We start from the raw sequence: 21,778 nt of genomic DNA on the forward strand, positions 1-21,778 counted from the left end.
ATCTCAGCCGCTGCAGCCCGGCGCGCGCGCTGACAGATGAGTCCAACGCTCATAGAGAATGACGGAGCGCTGGACTCTCCTGTCATTCTCTATGGGTGTTGGACTCATCTCTCAGCGCGCGCGCCGGGCTGCAGCGGCTGAGATCTCCGGGACCCGACCGAATCCAGAAGCGGGACCCGGCGGGATGAGGTAAGTATAGGGGTCTCTAACGGGGGGTCGGGAACCTGTCACCCCGGTACGGGGGGTGACAGGTTCCCTTTAAAGTATTGTTTTGCTCCCCAAAAGTTATACAAATCACCAATACACATTTATTACAGGAAATGCACATAAAGTGCTTTTTTCCCTGCACTTACTACTGCATCAGGGCTTCACTTCCTGGATAAAATGGTGATGTCACTTCCTGGATAAAATGGTGATGTCACTTCCTGGATAAAAATGGTGATGTCACTTCCTGGATAACATGGTGATGTCACGACCCGACTCCCAGAGCTGTGCCTGCTGGAGAGGATGATGGCAGAGAAATGCTCACTGTCCCTCCAGTGCCCTGTGTCCCTCAGTGTCCCCCCTGCTATCATCCTCTCCAGCAGTCACAGCCCACACAACTCTGGGAGTCGGGTCGTGACATCACCATGTTATCCAGGAAGTGAAGCCTTGATGCAGTAGTAAGTGCAGGGAAAAAAGCACTTTTTGTTTATTTCCCGTAATAAGTGTATATTGGTGATCTGTATAACTTTTGGGGGGCAATACAATACTTTAATAAAAATTTAGAGGAACAATATGGGACAATATAAGGAACATAACCCGTTCCCTGGGCACTATCTTGAGCACGCGAAGACCCACTGGCAATCCCCTCCCCCCTCCCGCTCCCTTTCCAGTGGTGCCCTCCTTATCATCACAAACAGGAATACATTGAAAGGTGACACCAGTATGTGAATGACTACCATATTTTTCTGTTGTAAATATACGGCAGGAAGCCAAGGCATATTTTACTTCCCCAGACAATGGGGCTCATTCACATCAAGGCTACCCAACGCGGTTTTCACTAGTAAATAGGTGACTTTTTCCCACACATGGATTTGCAAATTATTACATAAATCCCTATTGAAAATAACAAGATGCAGTTTGAGATTAGAAAACAAGCAGATTCTGTCCCTAAATCAGTGTGATCCTGCTATTTATGATACTGGTCCAATGAATATCCTGAGCAAATCTGTATGTTGTAAAAATTTTAGACACATTAGAGCAGGGGTGTCAGACTCGCAGCCCTCCAGCTGTTGTTAAACTACAATTCCCATCATGCCTTGTAGTTTCGCAACAGCTGGAGAGTCATAAATTTTACACCTATGCATTAGAGTTGTGTTTCTTCTGCTCCTTGGTGTCTATATGATCTAATGAACTTCATTGCACTCTACCTTTTAATTGTAGATGTTTTGTATGAGTTTTTGGTGTGCTACATGTTTGTGCTGTTTCTACCATGCTATGTCTATTAAATGTAGTTTTAATAACAGCTTTGTTTTTGTCATGTTTATAAAGCTCCAATCTCCGGATCAGACACCTACTTGTAAAATGCATACTGCATCTGTTATATGGAGCTTGAAGTGTGGGCAGTGGGAATCTGCTCCCTTTAGAATTGGTGGTTGTACATAACTTTTTCCTATCGATTCAAGGCTAAAATGACCATAAATACATGTGAGATAATTGTTTTGGTGAAGTCTGGTCTCGGAACTAATGATTTCCAGAATTAAATCACTGTAAAGAGTCCTTGGATGAATGGCCATTTACATAGAGCGTTTCATATGTCCAATCTAATAAATTTCAAGCAGTGCTATAGAGGCACCAATGTAATTGATCCATGTACTGAACATCAATGACATATCTGAAGAACGCCTAAAGTGGTAGTCAGTCCGAATAATTCTTAGCAGCACAGAAAACCAGCCCAGGTAGGTATAAAAATCCAAAAAAAGATGATAGAGACAGCACTTCCATATGAATCCAAGTGGTTTTAATCTCACACGAGTATGCGACTTTTCAGCCTTTGACCTATGGCTGTGTCCATGTTTTCCTGGACTCCATAGGGCTGCATCCAACTGGTATTTAAATGCTGAACGATCTGACAGTCCAAACACCCTACATCACAGGTGTCAAACTCATGGCCCTCCAGCTGTTGCAAAACTACAATTCCCATTATTGATGGACAGCTAAAGCTTTGGTGTCTTGTCTTAATGCAAATGAATGTAAGATATTTGGGGTTTGATCTCCACCAGTCAGTAGACTATAGGGGCTGTCCATTTTGTTTATTTAGGGAAGTGTTGTACATATAGGTGTGCCCGGTAGGTACTGCAGTTTAGCCCTTCAAGTGAACAAGACACACCTGTATGTACAGTGCTCCTGATCAGGTCAGACCCAAAACCTATAATAGATTGATGGCTGTATTACCTCTGCCGATAACAGGGCTCAGTTTTAGGTGGGCAGGGTCACATGATTGATTGTTCTTGGGTCCCTTTATGAGCGTCATTTTTGGCCTAACATACCCTATTACACAGGGTGAAAAGTGTGTGATTAGCTGACAAATGGGCACCTGCTTATTCATTGGCTGTTACCTGCCAAATGTAATAGAACCCTAAGAATAAAGGCCCTATTACACTGAGCGATTATCGGCCATACTTGGCCAATTATCGACTGTTCAGGCTGATAATAGTTCTGTGTAATAGCACATTTTGAAGGGCAATGCTCAGGCGGCATGCATGATGTTGGTTGTTGATCAAGGTCTTTCAACATGTTGAAAGATCAGCAATGGTCTGCTACATGTCGCTCCATGTAATAGGAGTGGTGGCAGCAGAACGCTGCTGACTTTAATGAACCACCCAAACAATCTAAGGATCGTTCAGGCAGCCCCTCCCAATGCTCCCTGTCTGTGTGTGTTATACAGTGCAGAGCAGCAAGCTGGGAACATGGAGAAAGTAAGCGCTGAGCTTAAAGGGGTAGTGCAGCAAAAAATGTTTTCTTTCAAATCAACTGCTGCCATGAAGTGCCAGAGATTTGTAATTTACTTCTATTAAAAAATCTCAAGCCTTCCAGTACTTATCAGCTGCTGTATGCCCAGCAGGAAGTGGTATTATTTCCAGTCTGGAGAGCAGGAGAGGTTTTCTATGGGGATTTGCTCCTTCTCTGGACAGTTCCTGACATGGACAGAGGAGGCAACAGAGAGCACTGTGTCATACAGGAAAGAAAACACCACTTCCTGCTGGACAAACAGCAGCTGATAAGTACTGGAAGGTTTGAGATTTTTTAATAGAAGTAAATTACAAATCTCTGGCACTTCATGGCAGCAGTTGATTTGAAAGAAAACATTTTTTGCTGCACTACCCCTTTAACCTCTTAAGGACATAGGACGTACCGGTACGTCCTATGTCCTCATTAGCACTTCAAAGCGGGGCCGCGCGGCGGCCCCGCTTTGAAGTGCCGCGATCCCGGGTGCCGCGTGTAGCCCGGGACCGCCGCTATTAGCGGGCACGGTCCGATCGCCGTGCCCGCTAATTAGCTAATCGGAGGCAGCTGTCAAAGTTGACAGCTGCCTCCGATTACCGGAGGCAACGTTTCCCTGGTGTCTAGTGGGGGAGATCGCTCCTCCGGGACCTTGTCCCGGAGGAGCGATCTCCGTTACTGATGCCGGCCGGGGACGCGTCCAAGATGGCGCCGTCCTCGGCTCGGCACTCGTTTGTTTCCGGCTGCAGCAGCCGAAAGCAAACGAGTGCCGATCTCATGGATCTCTGCAGCATATCTATGCTGCAGAGATCTCTATGAGAGATCAAAGTATATATACTAGAAGTCCCCCAGGGGGGCTTCTAGTATATGTGTAAAAAAAAAAAAAAAAAGTGTTGTTAATAGTAAAAATCCCCCTCCCCTAATAAAAGTCTGAATCACCCCCCTTTTCCCAGGTTTTAAATAAAAGTAAACAAATAAATAAATAAATAAACATGTTTGGTATCGCCGCGTGCGTAATCGCCCGAACTATTAATTAATCACATTCCTGATCTCGTACGGTAAACGGCGTCAGCGCAAAAAAATCCCAAAGTGCAAAATTGCGCATTTTTGGTCGCATCAAATCCAGAAAAAATGTAATAAAAAGCGATCAAAAAGTCGTATATGCGCAATCAAGGTACCGATAGAAAGATCACATCATGGCGCAAAAAATGACACCTCGCACAGCCCCATAGACCAAAGGATAAAAGCGCTATAAGCCTGGGAATGGAGCGATTTTAAGGAATGTATATTGGTTAACAACGGTTTGAATTTTTTACAGGCCATCAGATACAATATAAGTTATACATGTTATATATCGTTTTAATCGTAACGACTTGAGGAACATGCATAACAAGTCAGTTTTACCCCAGGGCGAATGGCGTAAAAACACATTTCCCCCAAATAAAAGAAATGCGTTTTTTTTTTCAATTTCACCACACTTTGAATTTTTTTCTGGTTTCGCAGTGTACTTTATGCAACAATTCAGCCTGTAATTGCAAAGTACAATTAGTGACGCAAGAAATAAGGGGTCATGTGGGTTTCTAGGTGGAAAAATGCAAGTGCTATGACCTTTTAAACACAAGGAGGAAAAACCGAAAACGTAAAAACGAAAATGGGCCATGTCCTTAAAGGGTTAAGCCCAGTTTCAAACTAACATTATACAGCTAAATTTTTGCATCCATATTACAGCTGCAAGTCCTGGCCTGACCATGGATCCCATAACCTGAACTCACAACCATCAGTTCAGGTCATTAGACTCATGGTCAGGCCGGAACATGCGGCTTTAATAGGAATGCAAATATGCATCTGTATTAAGCTAGTATGAACCCGGCCTAACCCACAAATAAAACAACTAGAAGTAAAAATAAACTTTGGGAATATAAACAGCAAATGCTAAATAAAAAGTCTGCATATATAGAAGAAACTAATATCATTGATTACCTTTATAGAATCACCCGCAATTGTATATGTTCCTTATGTTACTATAGTTCACTATATCACTGTCACTGTCACAGAGTCACTGTCATGAAATTATTTTTTGCAGAAATTAATAGGTTTTAAGAAACTTTGTAATTGGGTTTGTAATATATAGTCTGTACCTATCCATGTCCCAGGAGTGGACTTCGGTGGCTGCTACTACAAGGACTGTGCTGTTTACATGCAAAGTGTCTATGAATGAAGAATTCATACAAAGAGATCGGTGTAGCAGAAATGTTGTTTACAGCTCCTAAATCCCAATGAAAATCTTTACCAGGGTCCCCACCTACCATGTGCTGTTTATAGTATTTTCTTACTTCAGGTACTCACAGACACCAGGGCCATAGTATGTTTGTAGCTTCTGCCCCCATTATAGCCCCTGCTATTTACTAATCCTGAGTGTGCTGTATATAAACATACAGTCCCTTTACCATGAAGGCTGCATGTTACGGAGTATATATAAAGGCACTCTCACACTGTACCATTAACAGGCAAATGAGTATTTGTAGGAATATGTGTTCCCAATAACAAGCGCGCATGAAGGGGTCAGTGATTCGCCAACAAATAAGGAGACGGGTTCGTCTAGTTTTGTGAAGCCGATAACATCCTTGTTATAAGATGCATATTACCCTGTGTAAACAGTGGATGTGGCGCTGACAATCAAGAAGTTTTTGTGACTGTCACATAATCCAAAAGTAAGCAATATCCAGGTATCATTTGTGCGGCGTCACCACGTCACTGATTGAGTCATGTATACAAGACTAGAGCTCATTCTCCTCCAGTATAAGAGTATGTTCACACTGAGCAAATGTGGCCGAATTCCACAGCGAAACTCTCTGCCGCGGATTCCCGTCTGCCTCAGTGTAAAAACAGTGTCTCTATAGGAGGGTTCACACGCCTCCGCTCTCCGCTCAAAGAATTGACATGAGAGCGGAGGTGTGAACCCTCCCATAGAGACGACGTTTGACACTGAGGCAGGAGGGAACCCGTGGCGGAGAGTTCTGTTGCGGAATTTCGCCACATTTGCTCAGTGTGAACATACCCTTACTGAGGCAGGCGCGGCGAGCAGTGGGGGCTTGGAGGGGCACAGCAAGGCAGGAAGGAGGTGTGGCCTCCTCCCGCCCCTCATTTATCATGATTTACGTCTACTTGCCAGTTTGGGCGCCTCCAACCGGCTGAATTAACTAAGAGGCATGTGCCTCTTAGAGAATTTGGCTGGGGAAAGAGGACGGGGCCTAATTTAAGACTGGTGCACAAGTACGCCGGTCTTCATAAATGTCCCCTTTAATTGTTAATTGCATGCCAGAACCGATGAGACCGCCCACTTAGCTGTGAGGTCAGCGAGCTGTGTGTACCCAGCTGGAGGAAGTGTGCGCATGAAACAGCCATAGCTGTAATACATGTCTATGTCTGTTCTCCGTCACCTGCAAGTGTAATGTCCAAACTTTAATAAAGAAGGAAGAGAAGCCTACCGGTGAGTGCCGCGTCTGATATATTCTCTACAGTTCAGAGTTGCTCTGCAGAATATCTCCCGTAGGGCACAATGTGTTAGGATCACCTCTAGAGTTGCACAATACCAGATACAACATCATATCCTGTCTCAGACAATTCCACAATAAGACAATATTATAAGCTGTATTGTTTTAATTTAACCCTTGGTTGTAAAACAATCACTTATTACAGATGTTTCGTTTTTAACATGAATCTGAAGACATGTTCACGGTGCAGCATTATCCATCAGTCCTGTGTACTGCAGCCTGTGACTTATCAGTGAACCGCTGACTACAGGCTATGTCTGCTGGAAGATTTGCAGTGCAATAGGGGTCCTAGAATTCCCCCCATGTATAAATGAAATGTTTTCTCTTTAAGGGCCCGTTCACACTAAGCAAAACAGAGAAAATTCAGAGTGGAACCTACCCTGCGGACTCTGCTCGAAATCCCGCCTGCCCATAGTATTTTCATCTGTCTTTTGAGCAGTATTTTTTTAACCAAAACAAGGAGTGGAACTGACAGGGCAAAATTATAATGGAAAGATTGGCACAGCTTCTATGTTTTTAACCCACTCCAGGTTTTGGTTGAAAAAAGACTGACGGAAATACTATGTGTGACCATAGCCATAAAAATAACTCATATTAAGGAACTTACTTAGCATGATATAGAGCTGATGTTTCCCTTTAAGACCAGTTTACACATAACTATAATTGCTGTAATCATATATTTTTTGTCAAAATTGGTAAGATACTGTATGTGCATAAAGGATCGTTCTTGTTATTGGTCCAGGTAAATAGCGCTTGTCTAAAGTTTACATTGGGCACACATGTGTAACTATGAAAAAGGAAAGGGTGGCACATATATCATGTAAGTCCATCCGATACTCAGGAGTGGTTTGAAAAAAGACGTGTACATGGAAATGGACCTTATGGCTGGATTGACACATTGGTCCAGATTTACACAAATTCGCAACCGAAATTCTACATGTAAAAAAGCGCAGATAATTACGGTTGCGGATTTATGTTATCTTGTTCTCTACTGTTATTCTTCTGTGATGGAGCACACTGAATAGATTATTATGGACACACAGGGAATCGTGGATTATAACTCATCGTGTCTGTAAACGTTGTACTCCCGGGCTGAGATGAGGCCGTCGTTGTCATGGTCATTTTTCTGGAATATATCTGTTAATATCCGTCCGTGCACAGAAGGATCCCGCTTTTTCCCATCTCTCTTGAACTCTTCTGTTAAGTAATGACTTATCTGCATGAAAATAAAGCTAGTGGAATAAGCTCTGTAAACATATATTATATATGCATCCCTTATTACACAGATTATTACCAAATTCATATTACCTACACAAATAATATTGCAGCTAAACTACTGCAATGTCTTCTTCAGTGGCCTACCAATATACAGACTGACAGCTGCTCACAGCTCGCTATACACATAAGACAGATGTTGATAGAATGAAGATAGGTGTCTCTCCTGATCCCCCCCCATACACAAGCAAGCTCAGTCCTACCGAGTGTACATGTGTCCTGAATGGGGAGAGGAGCAAATACCTCCTAATAGCAGGTTATTTTTTCTTTAAAGGGGTTATCCAGTGCTAGAAAAACGTGGCCACTTTCTTTCAATGACAACACGACTCTTGTCTCTAGTTCAGGTGCGGTTTGCAATTAAACTCCATTCACTTCAATGGAACTGAGCAGCAAAACCCCACCCAAGCTGGAGACAACAGTGGAGCTGTCTCTGGAAGAAAGTGGCCATGTTTTTGTAGCACTGGATAACCCCTTTAAAGGACAAGTGCCATGAAAACCTTTTTCCCAGTAATTGAAGCACATTACAAAGTTATATAACTCTGTAATATGCTTCAATCACCTATCTGCCTCCCTTCCCTGTCTTTTCCCCCCTCCACCCCCCACCAGGAAGTGTCCTGACTCACACAGACCTAATTACTGTCGTCACCGTCATCAGGCAGCTCCTTCTTGTGAGGATGAGTCATCAGCAGGAGGGCTGCTCTAGGTCCTGTTACAGCAGCCCCCCCTCCCCAGTCCAAGTGATGGCTTGCAGTTGTCCAGCCAATGGGAGCTGAGCAAGCTGAGTCACCTGACAAGGCAGGGGAGGGGGGAGGCTAGTGTAACAGGAGAAGGAGCTGAGAGAAGAGCTTGGTGACAGTGACGACAGTAATTAGGTCTGTGTGAGTCAGGACACTTCCTGGTGGGGGGTGGAGGGGGGGAAAAAGACAGGGAAAGGAGGCAGATAGGTGATTGAAGCATATTACATAGTTATATAACTTTGTAATGTGCTTCAATTACTGGGAAAAAGTTTTTCATGGCACTTGTCCTTTAAAGAGAACCAATCACCTAAAATTCACTATCCCTATTATCAAAGGTCCTCTCTCCCTAAGTCTATCTATGAAGATACAGACTGCCTTTGCAGTCTGTATCTTATTCTTTACCTAATTCTTCCTCTTCTGTGAAGTAATGCCGGGCGCCGCCATCTTGATGACGTCACGCTGGAACGCACCACTGGAACGCAATTGACGTCATCAAGATGGCGGCGGCCAGCATTAATGCTCCGGAACAAAGGAGCAGGTAAAGTATAAGATACAGACTGCAAAGGCAGTCTGTATCTTCATTTTGTCTATTTATGAAGACACAGACTGCCTTTGCAGTCTGTATCTTATACTTAACCTGATCCTCTGGTCCGCTGTAGCATGGTCGGGCGCCGCCATCTTGATTTAGTCTCTTGCGTTCCAGCGGTGGAACGCAAGTGACGTCATTAAGATGGCGGCGCCCGGCCTTGCCGCTCTGCATGACGGGAGCTTCCTGTCTCGCGCCGGCTCTTTTAAAAAGAGCCGGCGCGAGACAGGAAAGTAAAAAGTAAATATTTTAAAAACGCAACCAAAAAAATAATCAATTATATTTACAAATATTAATAAAATAATGAAATACATCTAATTAGGGAAAAAATTTTTTTTGATTATCATCCATGATTGGTTCTCTTTAAGAACAAAGGAATTGGGCAGTTAAAATGCAACATGCCAAACCCAAGGAGACAGGAGGCTACTAGATTTCACTGTTCCCAGTGGTCTTAGATGACATATCTAATATATTCAACTCAAATATAACTTTTCATATGTTGCTGCCCATGGTGAGACTAACAATTCATTCCATATTGTTATTATTGAGTCTCCTTCCTCCAGTTCTGATCTGCTGCTTTCTGCTGAAGACACAAAAATCTGTGTGTAAGCTTTTCTCTCTGTCTCTGCCTCCTCCCCCCTCCCTCTGAGACAGCTGATGTAAACAAGTCCCTATCTGTAACTTTGTACCAACTTTGTAATGCCAGGAGGGATAATCACAATTAGTTCATCAGCAACTTGACCTCAGATTAACCCCCCTCCCAGCATTACAAAGAAGCTACAAAGTTGAAGATAAAGCCTGCCAGGGACTTGTTTACATCAGCCTTCTTGGAGGGGAGGGGGGAGAGGGGGAGACAGAGAGAAAAGCTCACACACAGTTTTTTGTGTCTTCAGCAGAAAGCAGCAGCTCAGAACTGGGAGAAGGAGACTGAATAGCTAATAACAAGTATGGAATGATATGTTAGTCTCACCATGGGCAGCAACATATGAAAAGTTATGTTTCAGTGGAATACCCCTTTAACATCTCTCACTTATTTTTAACACACCCCTCCCAGTAGCTGCCCAAACAAAGAATTCTATTCAGAATTCTCACTTTATACTATCAAGGTTAGATAAATTCAACTTTATTACACAGTAATTTTTCTCTTACTCACAAATTCCAACCTCTGCTCCACCACTTTAGACAACCTCTTTATACTCTCATATACAAAACTTCTCTTGTGCTTCTGGAATTCCTCCCTGAATTTATGCAACATTATCCAATCCTGCAAGAACTAATGAAAATTTACCTATCCCAAAAACTTAGAACCTGGCCTAAAGAGCCCCACAACCAGTATTTTACTGTGTGGCTTTGTGTTTGATCCGACTTGTAGCCCTTGTTACACCTTACTTTACCTAACCATGTTGCAAGGCTTCTCCTGCATTCCTTCTTGCTCCTGGTCCCGCGCGTAGCAGCAGCTTCGGTGCTGCCTGTCTGAGCTGACAGACCGCTCAGCCAATCACTGGCCGTGATGGTCCTGGCCAGTGATTGGCTGAGCAGTCTGTCAGCTAAGACAGGCAGCACCGAAGCTGCTGCTGCGCGCGGGGCCGAGAGGAAGGAGGGCAGGAGAAGACCTGCAACATGCTTAGGTAAAGTATGGTGCTTGTGGAATCGTCAGTTGCCCACCGTGCATTGCTATTCCACGGAGCGATGCTCGGTCAGTGCCCGGTGATTTTAGGTTTGAACCTAAATAAATGATCAGCAGATGACACGATCGGCTGATCGTTGTCTCTATTCCATGGAGATAATCGGCTAATTATCTCTCTGTGGAATAGGACCCTAAGGCTTCATTCAAACACTTACTTGAGGGAAAAGATACCCCAAAGGGTGTTGTCAAACAGCCACTTAAAGGCTTTATGTGGCACCTTCTATTTGTTACTGCCCTTATATAAAACACAAACATTTTATGCACCTCTCCATGCTCCCCTCCAGTGTCTCCGCATCCCCTGCTGACTGCAGCTACCGCTACTTGTGCCACTGCCATATCTTGGCAGTGACAGCTTGCTCAGCCAATCACTGACTGAAACGGGATAGCGTTGTGGCCAGTGGTTCTCAATGCAGGGAAGAGTTTGTCTGTGGAAGTGGAAGTAGCCGCAGTTAGCAGGGGAACTGGAGACACTGCAGGAGGACACCAGGGGAGTGCAGAGAGGTAAGAATAAGATGTTTATTATGTATTATATGAAAGGTTTTTAAGTGCCGTAGTCAGGGGCGGATTAACTTTAACTTAGGCCCCGGGCTGTTCACCAAGCCTGGGCCCCCCCACCCCACTGTAACTATGGCAGCACTAGCCTGGCGTTCATAGTACAGGACAGATAATGTCATAATGTCCTGATTTGTGCAAAATTGCCATTAAAAAAAACTGTGATTTTTTGCAAATCATGGTGGAAGTGTAGCCAGGAGACAGTACACCACTGAAAGTCTTTTTGGGTGGTCATGGACCCCCCAGGAGCTCAGGGCCCCGGGCTGCCGCCCGAAACGCCCCTGTTATAGTCCACTACTGGCTGTAGTCTCTTTTTAAATATCCTTATTCCTTTTTTTAAAGTGACAGTAACACTGTCTTCATCTGACATGTCTATAGTGCTACTTACTCTTTTTCCTGGCCTCTGGGATCTATTCCCTATAGACTGTAAATTCACATCAAATCACGTATTTTCCAGGTGGAAGATTTATACAGCTAAAAAAAAAATCCATTATACATGAAGTAGAATGGTGTTCTATAAACACTATAGTCAGGGGCGTAGCTAGGATTCACGGGGCCCCATAGCAAAAAGTTTTAAGGGGCCCCCCTCCCCTAAGCACAACACAAAGCACTGTGTGTATATAATTATATATATCTGCTTTACTGCTCGTGCACTGATAACCCCTGACCTCTGCAAGGAGCTCTGCACATTTTCCTTTCCTACTTGATTGCCAACTGGAGAACAGAGGTCAGGGGTTATCAGAGCAGTGAAACAGGGATCTCAGTCTTCTGCTTGTTAACCCTTTTTTTGTGTTGCAGCATGTAAGTAAACATTGGGTCGCTTACACGCTGCAATACATAAGTGGTTAAGCAGAAGGACACACGCTCTTACCTTCCCCTCCGGGCCCCCCTCCTTCACGGACCCCATAGCAACTGCCTACCCTGCCTCTATGGTAGCTACGCCCATGACTATAGTATGCTACACTAAAATAACAGGAAAAAAATGAAATAATTCAGGCTTATAACAATTCCTGGACAGTAATATTCAGTTTCACACACTAGTAACAGGCACTGACATAATGTACCTCGTCTTTGGAGAGGAATTTGTCATTGTCCAAATCGATTTGTTGAAACGCCTCCACGCTCCGCGGCCCTTTGCTTATTCCCAATAGCTCAATCTCAAAGATGAGAGTAGCATTAGGTGGAATTTTGTCTTGTTAAGAGAAAATGGAAAATATTTAGTTGAAACATGAAATATACAAAATGTAAGATTCCAAAATGATAAAAATCAACTAGATGTGTATACTATAATAATAAAACGTCGAAGCAGAATTCTTCCCATTTTACTGCAGGACCCTCTGGCCCTTGTCGTCTGCACTTTGATGCATCAGTAGTAACGTCCAGTCACATGGGTGCAGCTTCCCATCGTGAGGATTTGTTAGATTTTAGAGCTTTGTGCTGTCTGGATGAAAGGCTGTAAGTATATTGTTCGTTTACCATATGGCGTGGCAGCAGATACGGGGGTGTAATCTCACACACCTGCCATTATGAACAACAAATATCCAAAGCTAAAAATATATTTTATTGTCACTGTTGATATAGATCCAGTGTTTCCTAATACATAATACAGGCAGTTCTTTTCATGCTTCACTTCAGTACCAAGCGCTTTAGAGAAGAAGAGTCCAGATACAGACAGTATACATAAAAGCTTGTACATTGTATAATGAAAGATTCCATCCTCACAGAGTTTTGGGAACCAATGGCCGTGGCATGTGTCTATGGACATCATAGAGAAGGGGTCGCAGGATGAGGTATAGCAGGAAAAGGTATAGCAGGATGTAACATACCCAGTGAAAAAAACTTAGTGCCAAGGGTTGTTGAGATGAGACAAACTCCATAACTTTTCAGTATCCAATGAATAAGCTTTGTTTACATAATTTCAGAACCCCCTCTCTATTATGTTCAGAGCTTCAGATATGGGCAGATAGGGACAAAAAACAAATGACACCTGTCTCTTAGTCAAGTTCTAAAATCATGTTCTAAACTCACAAAAGTAACGCCATGCTTCAGCATGTATGCCTTCTCTCTTCCCCACCCTTCCCTGTACAGGGCTTGGCTTTCATCACTGAGCCTTGTACATCAATCATGCAATATAGGACGTGGTGGGGAGGGAGGAGGCAAGCATGCTGCAGCTCAGCATCACTTCTATTACTCTTTGAACTTAAAACTCATTTTTTAGAAAATTTGCAAACAGTCCTCATTATTATTATTATTTATTTATTTATAAAGCACCCTTAATTCCAAAACGCTATATAAGCGATAGGGTTAACAAACAGGAGCATTACAAGATCAAAATACATTTAAGGTAAATGGCAGACTGCTACATCGGGAGAGAGGACCCTGCCCGTGAGGGCTTACAATCTATAAGGTAATGGGAGAGAAACAGGAGGTAAAGTGCAGCCAGTAAAGTGTGATGCAGAGTTATATAGGTTGTAGCCTAGTTTGAAGAGATGGGTTTTCAGGTTACTTTTGAAGGTCTTGATGGTGGATGAGCGGCGGATGTGTCGGGGTAGCGAGTTCCAGAAGATGGGGGAGGCTCGGGCAAAGTTATGGAGGCGGTTGTGTGAGGTACGAACAAGGGGGAGCACAAAAGGAGGTCACTGGAGGATCGAAGGTTGTGTAAGGGACGGTAGTGGATGGCCTTGTATGTCATGGTCAACAATTTAAAATGAATACGTTGGGCAGGGGGAGTCAGTGAAGGAATTGGCAGAGGGGAGAGGCAGAAGCAAAGCGAGAAAGGTGGATTATGCGGGCAGCAGAGCTAAGGATAGACTGGAGGGGAGACCAAAAAGGAGGATGTAGTCCAATCGAGACATAATGAGAGCATGTACAAGCAGTTTTGTGGAATGAGGGGTGAGAAAAGAGCGGATTCTGGAAATGTTTTTGAGGTGAAGGCGGCCGGAGGTGGTCAGGGCCTGAATATGTGGTTGAAAAGACAGGGAAGAGTCAAAGGGGACCCCAAGGCACCAGACTTGGGGGACAGGGGACAGAGTGCAGCCAATGATGGTGACTGACAGATTAGATGGCAGGGTGGAGCAAGATGGGGGAAAGATGATTAGTTCTGGTTAGTCCATGTTAAGTTTTAGAAAGTGGGAGAAGAAGGAGGAAGATATAGCTGTGGTTGGAGAGGTAAGAGGAGATCCAGGAGAGGGCTAAGCTAGTGACGCCAAGAAATGAGTTTGTAGGAGGAGAGAATGGTCGACTGTGTCAAAGGCAGAAGGTCCTCAGCTAAGAAACAGATAGTCTTGTCCCCCTGTCTGCAGCGCTGAGCATGATATAGAGCTGACAGATTCACTTTAAGGTACAGACAAATACTAAGGCATTGATAAAAAAAGCAGGAAAGCAAAGTGGCCATAGCATACATGTCACTGAATAACACATAGACAGACACTTACAGTTACATGCATTTTCTTTTATAGGGTTAGCCAGCCAGCTCTCCCAGCATGCAGTGCTACACTGAAGTGTAGGATAAAGGTGCCTACTGTAGAGGAAGAACAGATTTATTTCAGGCATAGCATACATAGGTTACTTACTCCATGCATAACAGAATATGTTAGTTACACAAGTAACACCTAGTACCCTGCTGACATAAGGAAACAAAGAATTATCACTGGCCTACCTAAAATGGTCCCTTTAGTGAGATGGTAACTATTCATAAAATGACAGGGTCTAAATATCTGCGGTGTGCGTCCGACGGCCTATGACTTTTAGGCAGGATAAAATGATCGACTGGTCGTTGGCTTTATTACATGAACCGATAATCTGACGAATCAGCCTGATTAAGCAGATTATCGCTCCGTGTAATAGGGCCCTTAGAACATGTGGATTTAAGCCAAAACAGACCTGTCCAGAAAACATACCAGAAAACAGTTGTTTGTGGTATTGCAGTTTAGCTCTATTAACCGCCTCCCGCAGCTCCACAGCTAATTACCGTCGCTGATGCTGCCTGATGCTGCAGCGACTTTAATTAACGATCCAGGACGGACACCGGCAGAGAATTCTCCCTCTGTAGAGGGAGAATTCTCTGTCAGGAGCCTTATAGATACTGCGGTCAGCACGACCGCAGCATCTGGGTTAACTCTTAGCACCGTAGCGCAGCTCTGGTGCTGAGAGTTGCGGCAGGTCCCTGGCTATCACTGATAATAATAATAATATATTTATTTGTATAGCGCCAAAAGATTCCGCAGCACTTTTTTTCTATGCATACTGATAGCCGGGACCCACTGTGGATGACACAGGCACAGCTCCAGAGCCATGCTCCGGTGCTGAGAGTTAACCCTATAGATACTGCGGTCAGCACTAGAGATGAGCGGACCGGTGCTCTCTCGTCATGCCTGTGATCCTGGCCGCATAGTTGCGATCCTGCGAATATGCGGCCAGGATATTCCAGGGATTTCAACATCGATTCCCTGGAATATACTGGCCATATATTCCCGGGAGCACAACTATGCGGCCGGGATCACAGGCATGGCGAGAGAGCAAACTACTTTTGGACCAAAAGTCCGAACAGTTCGCTCATCTCTAGTCAGCACGACGGAAGCATCTCTAGAGCTCCTGACAGAGAATTCTCCCTCTACAGCGGGAAAATTCTCTGCCGGTGTCCGGTGTATGATCCCATAAGCTGATGTCCAAACACAACCTGGGCATTGAGGCATCAATGATCCAAGGTCATGAAATGGTTAAAATGAATGTGCCTAAGTTGCAATACCATACACAACCTTTGAACACATGAAGAAGCCACCATGATTTTCGAATGATGTTCAACAGCTTTAAAAAGCCCAATATTATAAGGGAGACAAGTGTTGGAGCCATAAGACAATTGTTATTGCCTACTACCCATTTGGAAGATGAGTACAGTTTATTGCAGATCGAACCTTGAGCATGCGCGGGTCCTTCCGAACCCAAACGTGCAGAATTTGATTACCAGTGGCTGCAGAAGTTGGATACAGCTCTAAGGTGCTCAGGAAATCATGGATACAGCCTATGGCCTATGGCTGTATCCATGTTTTCCAGGTAGCCTTAGGGCTGCATCCAATTTCTGCAGCCACTGGTATTTAAATGCTACACTGGGTTCGGATGGACCTGCGCATGCTCTAGTCATGGTAAAAAAAAAAGGTATAAAAAAAGTCTTCCTTTACCATAGCCCTTCTCTCCATAGGCTAAAGAAGGTGGAATGATGACTTTTCTTTTTTCTCCAGCACACATATCCAGCAATGCTATATCAAGTCCCTTGATCACTTGTCCGACTCCGAGTACAAACCACTTGGGGTGTCCATCTTTTTCTGCACGGCTATACACATAAATATATAAACAGATATTTCAATAAATAAAAAAAAAAGGCCAAAATTAAAATCATAACACAATACAGCCCCATTATTTGTATAGTTGCTGATTCTCCCCAGGACAGTCGTATTGTGTGGTAGAGGGGCACACAAGTAGGCTGCAGGACCTCGCTTTATTGTAAGATTTAAAAAAAAAAACAAATCAAACAAAACTCTAACTCTCTAATTATAGACAAACACAACCTAACGAAACAAAAACCACACACTGTTCATGTCTCTTATAGAGTGCACTGTAGGGCTGGGTGATTATGGCCTAAATCAACATCTCAATTAAATGTAACAATGTAACCTCGATTACGAGTATTGAACTATTATTGGGCCACACCCCTTTTATAAACCACATCCATTTTGCAAGTCGCACCCATTTCATGTGCCAAACTGCTGAATTTTTATTTCATATAGTGTTTTCTTGGTTACGCACTAAAACTAGGAAGTATAGCAGATCAGGGGTGTAATAGTAGTACAGATATAGTACTTGAGAAGAGGAGCAATAGTAGATTAGGGTTGTAGTGGTAGGAGGGTGCAGGAATGCAACCCTGCATGGCCCAGCCAGGCCTGTGGCATGCGGGGAGGTACACTGTGGGCCTAGGGCTCAGGGCTGGGCCTCTCAAGGAGCTTTGTGCTCTAGGCCGCACTCTGGTTGTGAGCAGACACACTGAGGAAGTGCACCACAGCCTGCCAAAAACTACTCAGTCGCGGGATCCACGGCCACACTTTCCCCTACATGTGCTCCGACAGAGATTCCACCTGCTGCACCCAGAATACTCAAAAAGACAATCCCCCAATCACGGGGGCCAAATTCTCTGCTCTGCTGCTCTCTGCATTACCCCCACCCCCCCGATGCACAGGGACCCGGCTTCTATGGAGGTAGTTACACCTTACTGGGCTCCTCAAATCTCCTGGAGATAGATCTGGCAGCACAGGCCACAGGTCCTGTTATAAGCACCCCCCCTGAACAGTAGTGAATGATGAGAGGGGAATACTTCCAGGACCTGTGCTCTGTGCTGTGTGATCAACTTCCAGGTCCTGCCAAGCTAATCGTTTAAAAACTGAACTGAAAAAAAACCAACTGCATCCATATCCGTTTTGGTTTTTCACGATTAATCGCTCAGCCCTAGTACTGTGTAAACATCCACAGTGCAGGGCAAAAAAAGGAAATCAACATCCGCATTTTCCTGACTTTAAAGCGTTACTGTCATTTAGCAAAACTTTTGATTCCTCATGCAGAAATGTGAAACGTCACACATCGCCTGTAAATTAGACTCATTCAATGTTCCATAGACTTATAATGGAGCCCGTCTGATGAAATGAGACCCATTGAATGGCGAGCTGGTGCAATATCTATAACAGCGAGCTGACTATATCTTTTGATTAGTGAGGGCCTGAGCATTGGGACCCCAACTGGTCAAAATATTGGATTTTTTAGCCAACTGGCAAGGTGCCAAGCCAAATGCCACAGCCTGGTACTCCTCCTCACTTCCCAGCCCCTTCTTAGTATTAGTATTATACAGGACTCTATGTCAAATAAGAAGGGGCTTCAAGGTGAAGGCAAGTGAGGAGGCATGTCATGTTGTGGCACTTGAGCATCTTAGCCCTGCCTCCTTGACGTTTAGCTAATTATATTTGAGTTTGACAACCACCATCAGCTCCTGAAAAAAAAAGAGTACCGTTTGCTTTTATACCCTGTTTATACGCAATAGTGTCTGCAGTTCTAAGCGGCAAACAGATCTGTCAGATTGCCAGGTAACAAAATAATATTTGCCTTATGAAATAACGTGTAGCACCACGTTTAGGCTCTGAAATTACAACACATTGCTCTACATCTACTGCTGAACAACGAAAACCACTGGGGCCAGACAGATCTCTTTGACTTAAAATCTACTGGGGTGATCAACTGGGTTCCACTATGGTATCTCACTTTCAGTAATGCTCTCCTTCAGTTATCTCCCCCCCCCCCCTTCCCATACACAGGAACGTTCGGCATGGCCAAGAGATCCTGTGTTCTCTACGGGGAGGAGAGGGTTAAGCTGCAGCCAGAGAGCTCTGGCTGCAACTTATCTCTCCCAGAACAAAGTGGCCAGGCAGTGACCTATGGCTGACTTTAAAGGGGTAGTTCACAACAACAACAAAAATCTTTGAAATCAACTGGTGCCAGAAAGTGACAGATTTGTAATTTACTTCTAAAAAAAATAAAAAATCTTGTTTTCCAGTACTTATGAGATGCTATATGTCCTGCAGGAAGTGATCTATTCTTTCCAGTCTGGAGAGCAGGAGAGGTTTTCTATGGGGATTTGCTGCTGCTCTGGACAGTTCCTGACATGACCAGAGGTGGCAGCAGGGAATACACTGCTTCCTGCAGGGCATACAGCAGCTGATAAGTACTGAAAGAATGGAGATTTTTTTAATAGAAGTAAATTACAAATCTCTGGCACCAGTTGATTTGAAAGAAAGCTGAAATACCCCTTTAAGGACAGTAATGGATGCAAAAGACCTGCCAAATATATTGTACCTGCCTTAGGTTGAGCTGTGCTGTATAAAAGACACTTTATGACAGCACGCACGGTCCCATGTGCTCCTTACTACTGAGCTATAGAAACTACATACGCCCCCATATTTGTTGATCAGAAAGCATTTTTTTAGAGGGACAAATTTGCAACAATTGGTTGTTTGTTTCTCTGTATTGTACAGGAATATTTCCGCTTCCTTCATCCCCATGTGCATCCTAAAGTGAGGTGGATTGGCACTGGAAAGAAAGGCAGCCATCTGGATAATCAGAATGACAAGAGCAGCAGGGGATGAGTGGGCTGATCTTGTAGGAGGCCTAGTCTGCCTGGCGAGGACAAAGTGCAGGATGATGATTAGATGTGAGTTGGCAAAGGAGCCAGGTAAGTAGCCAATGACTGTGAAAATGTTTTCTGAGATTCTCTTCAGATATTCCGTAACTGCTTTAAGTGAACTTCTTGTTTGCTGACACCTCGGTTAAAGTGGAAATGCACTACGAGGAAATGACAATTGCCTGCAGCTTCCCTGCAGCCTCTACATATGGTCCACGCAACTCGTCATGGACAGAGAACGGTATATATAGACGACTCTGAACACCGAAGATGAATCATAAAAATTATAAATTATACCGCACCAAAAAGTCTGGTTCTTCCCTTTAAAGGGGTAGTGCGGCGCTCAGAAATTATTCACAGAATAACACATATTACAAAGTTATACAACTTTGTAATGTATGTAATGTCTGTGAATCGCCCCCTTCCCCGTGTCCCCCCACCCCCACCCGTGTACCCGGAAGTGTGGTGCATTATACATTACCTGATCCGTGTCAAGGGCCGTCCGCCATCTTGTGCCAAACGTCATCTTCGGACGGGCGGCCGAGTCGCTGCCGCCCGTGCCCCCTCCGACGCGTCACAACTGTGCTCAGCCGCGATTGGCTGAGCAGTTATGCTCAGCCAATCGCGGCTGAGCTTCGGATGACGCTGCAGAGGGCGGACGGCATTCGGAACAGTCGGAGCTGTTCGCCGTCCGCCCTAAGTAGACATCGCTGAATGAAGATAGAAGACTGGTGTAGGCACGTGACAGGTATGTATAGCGCACCACACTTCCGGGTACACGGGTGGGGGTGGTGGGACACGGGGAAGGGGGCCATTCACAGACATAACATACATTACAAAGTTGTATAACTTTGTAATGTGTGTTATTCTGTGAATAATTTCTAAACGCCGCACTACCCCTTTAAACTGAGTGTAGTTATTACTGGCATGTGTAACTATAGACTCTAAAATGTGATATACTATGTTATATTACATGCCATTTCAACTCTCCAGTGTCTGAGTCAGTGTAATATGGACAAATTTTTTCGCATTATTACAGCTACAAGTCACAATCCTACCAGGGGTCTGCTGACCTGAACTGACAGCTGTCAGGTCGGGACATCAAAACCATAGTCTGGCTGGGACTTGCAGCTGTAATACGGACAAACAAAAACTGGCCCAATTCAAAATACAAATCACTAATATACACTTATCACTGGGCGTATTCGCAGCGAGACCCGCTGCGGATCCCTGCCCTGTACATTCTATGGGCAGACAAACTTGCAGCAGGATGGACATCCCATTGCGAGTGTGTCAGCAGCCGGCCCGGTTAACCCCCCGGTCGCCGGAGCGTATACTTCACCTGGTCCCAGCTCCGCCTTGCTTTGGGGGTTCCCGGAACATCCGGCTCAGCCAATCAGTGCGCTGCCCCGCTGCAGCACACTGATTGGCCGAGCGGGAAGTGAAGACACCAGGAGCCCCGAAGCAAGCCGGAGCAGGGACCAGGCAAATTATACGCTCCGGTGGCCGGGGGGGTTAACGGGGCAGGCTGCTGACACGCTGCGGACATCCCACTGTCTGCCCTTATGTGCACAGAGCAGGAATCTGCAGTGGGCCTCGCTGCAAATTCGCTGCGAGAAACTCGCTCTGCCCAGTGAGTTTGTACCCCTAGACAAGTTATTATTTAAAGTTAAAGGAGAAGTCTGGTAAAAAATTGTATTACAGTATTGTATTGCTCCCCAAAAGTTTTACAAATCACCAATATACACTTATTACAGGAAATGCTTATAAAGTGCTTTTTTTCCTGCACTTACTACTGTATCAAGGCTTCACTTCCTGGATAACATGGTGATGTCACTTCCTGAATAACATGGTGATGTCCCTTCCTGGATAACATGGTGATGTCACTTCCTGGATAACATGGTGATGTCCTTTCCTGGATAACATGGTGATGTCACTTCCTGGATAACATGGTGATGTCACAACCCGACTCCCAGAGCTGTGCGGGTTGTGGCTGCTGGAGAGGATGATGGCAGGGGGGACACTGAGGGACACAGGGCACTGGAGGGACACTGAGCATCCCACTGCCATCATCCTCTCCAGCAGCCACAGCCCGCACAGCTCTGGGAGTCGGGTCGTGACATCACCATGTTATCCAGGAAGTGACATCACCATGTTATCCAGGAAGTGAAGCCTTTATAAGCATTT

At 44.6% G+C, this 21,778-nt stretch overlaps 1 protein-coding gene across 2 annotated transcripts in view; it reads right to left on the reverse strand.

Moving 5' to 3' along the window:
- Nucleotides 1–6,627: 6,627 nt before the first annotated feature.
- FKBP7 (FKBP prolyl isomerase 7) overlaps nucleotides 6,628–21,778 on the reverse strand; it is a 72,539-nt gene continuing 57,388 nt past the window's right edge. For both annotated transcript variants that reach the window (XM_069983024.1, XM_069983023.1), the window contains exons 3-5: nucleotides 16,554–16,705; nucleotides 12,441–12,568; nucleotides 6,628–7,755 (exon numbers count right to left, since the gene is read on the reverse strand). In XM_069983024.1, coding sequence (XP_069839125.1) covers nucleotides 7,594–7,755; nucleotides 12,441–12,568; nucleotides 16,554–16,705 — 442 coding nt within the window. In that variant the 3' untranslated portion in view covers nucleotides 6,628–7,593. The remainder of the gene's footprint in view (nucleotides 7,756–12,440; nucleotides 12,569–16,553; nucleotides 16,706–21,778) is intronic.

This window comes from Dendropsophus ebraccatus, chromosome 9, assembly GCF_027789765.1.
Source record: "Dendropsophus ebraccatus isolate aDenEbr1 chromosome 9, aDenEbr1.pat, whole genome shotgun sequence".
Classification (NCBI taxonomy): domain Eukaryota; kingdom Metazoa; phylum Chordata; class Amphibia; order Anura; family Hylidae; genus Dendropsophus; species Dendropsophus ebraccatus.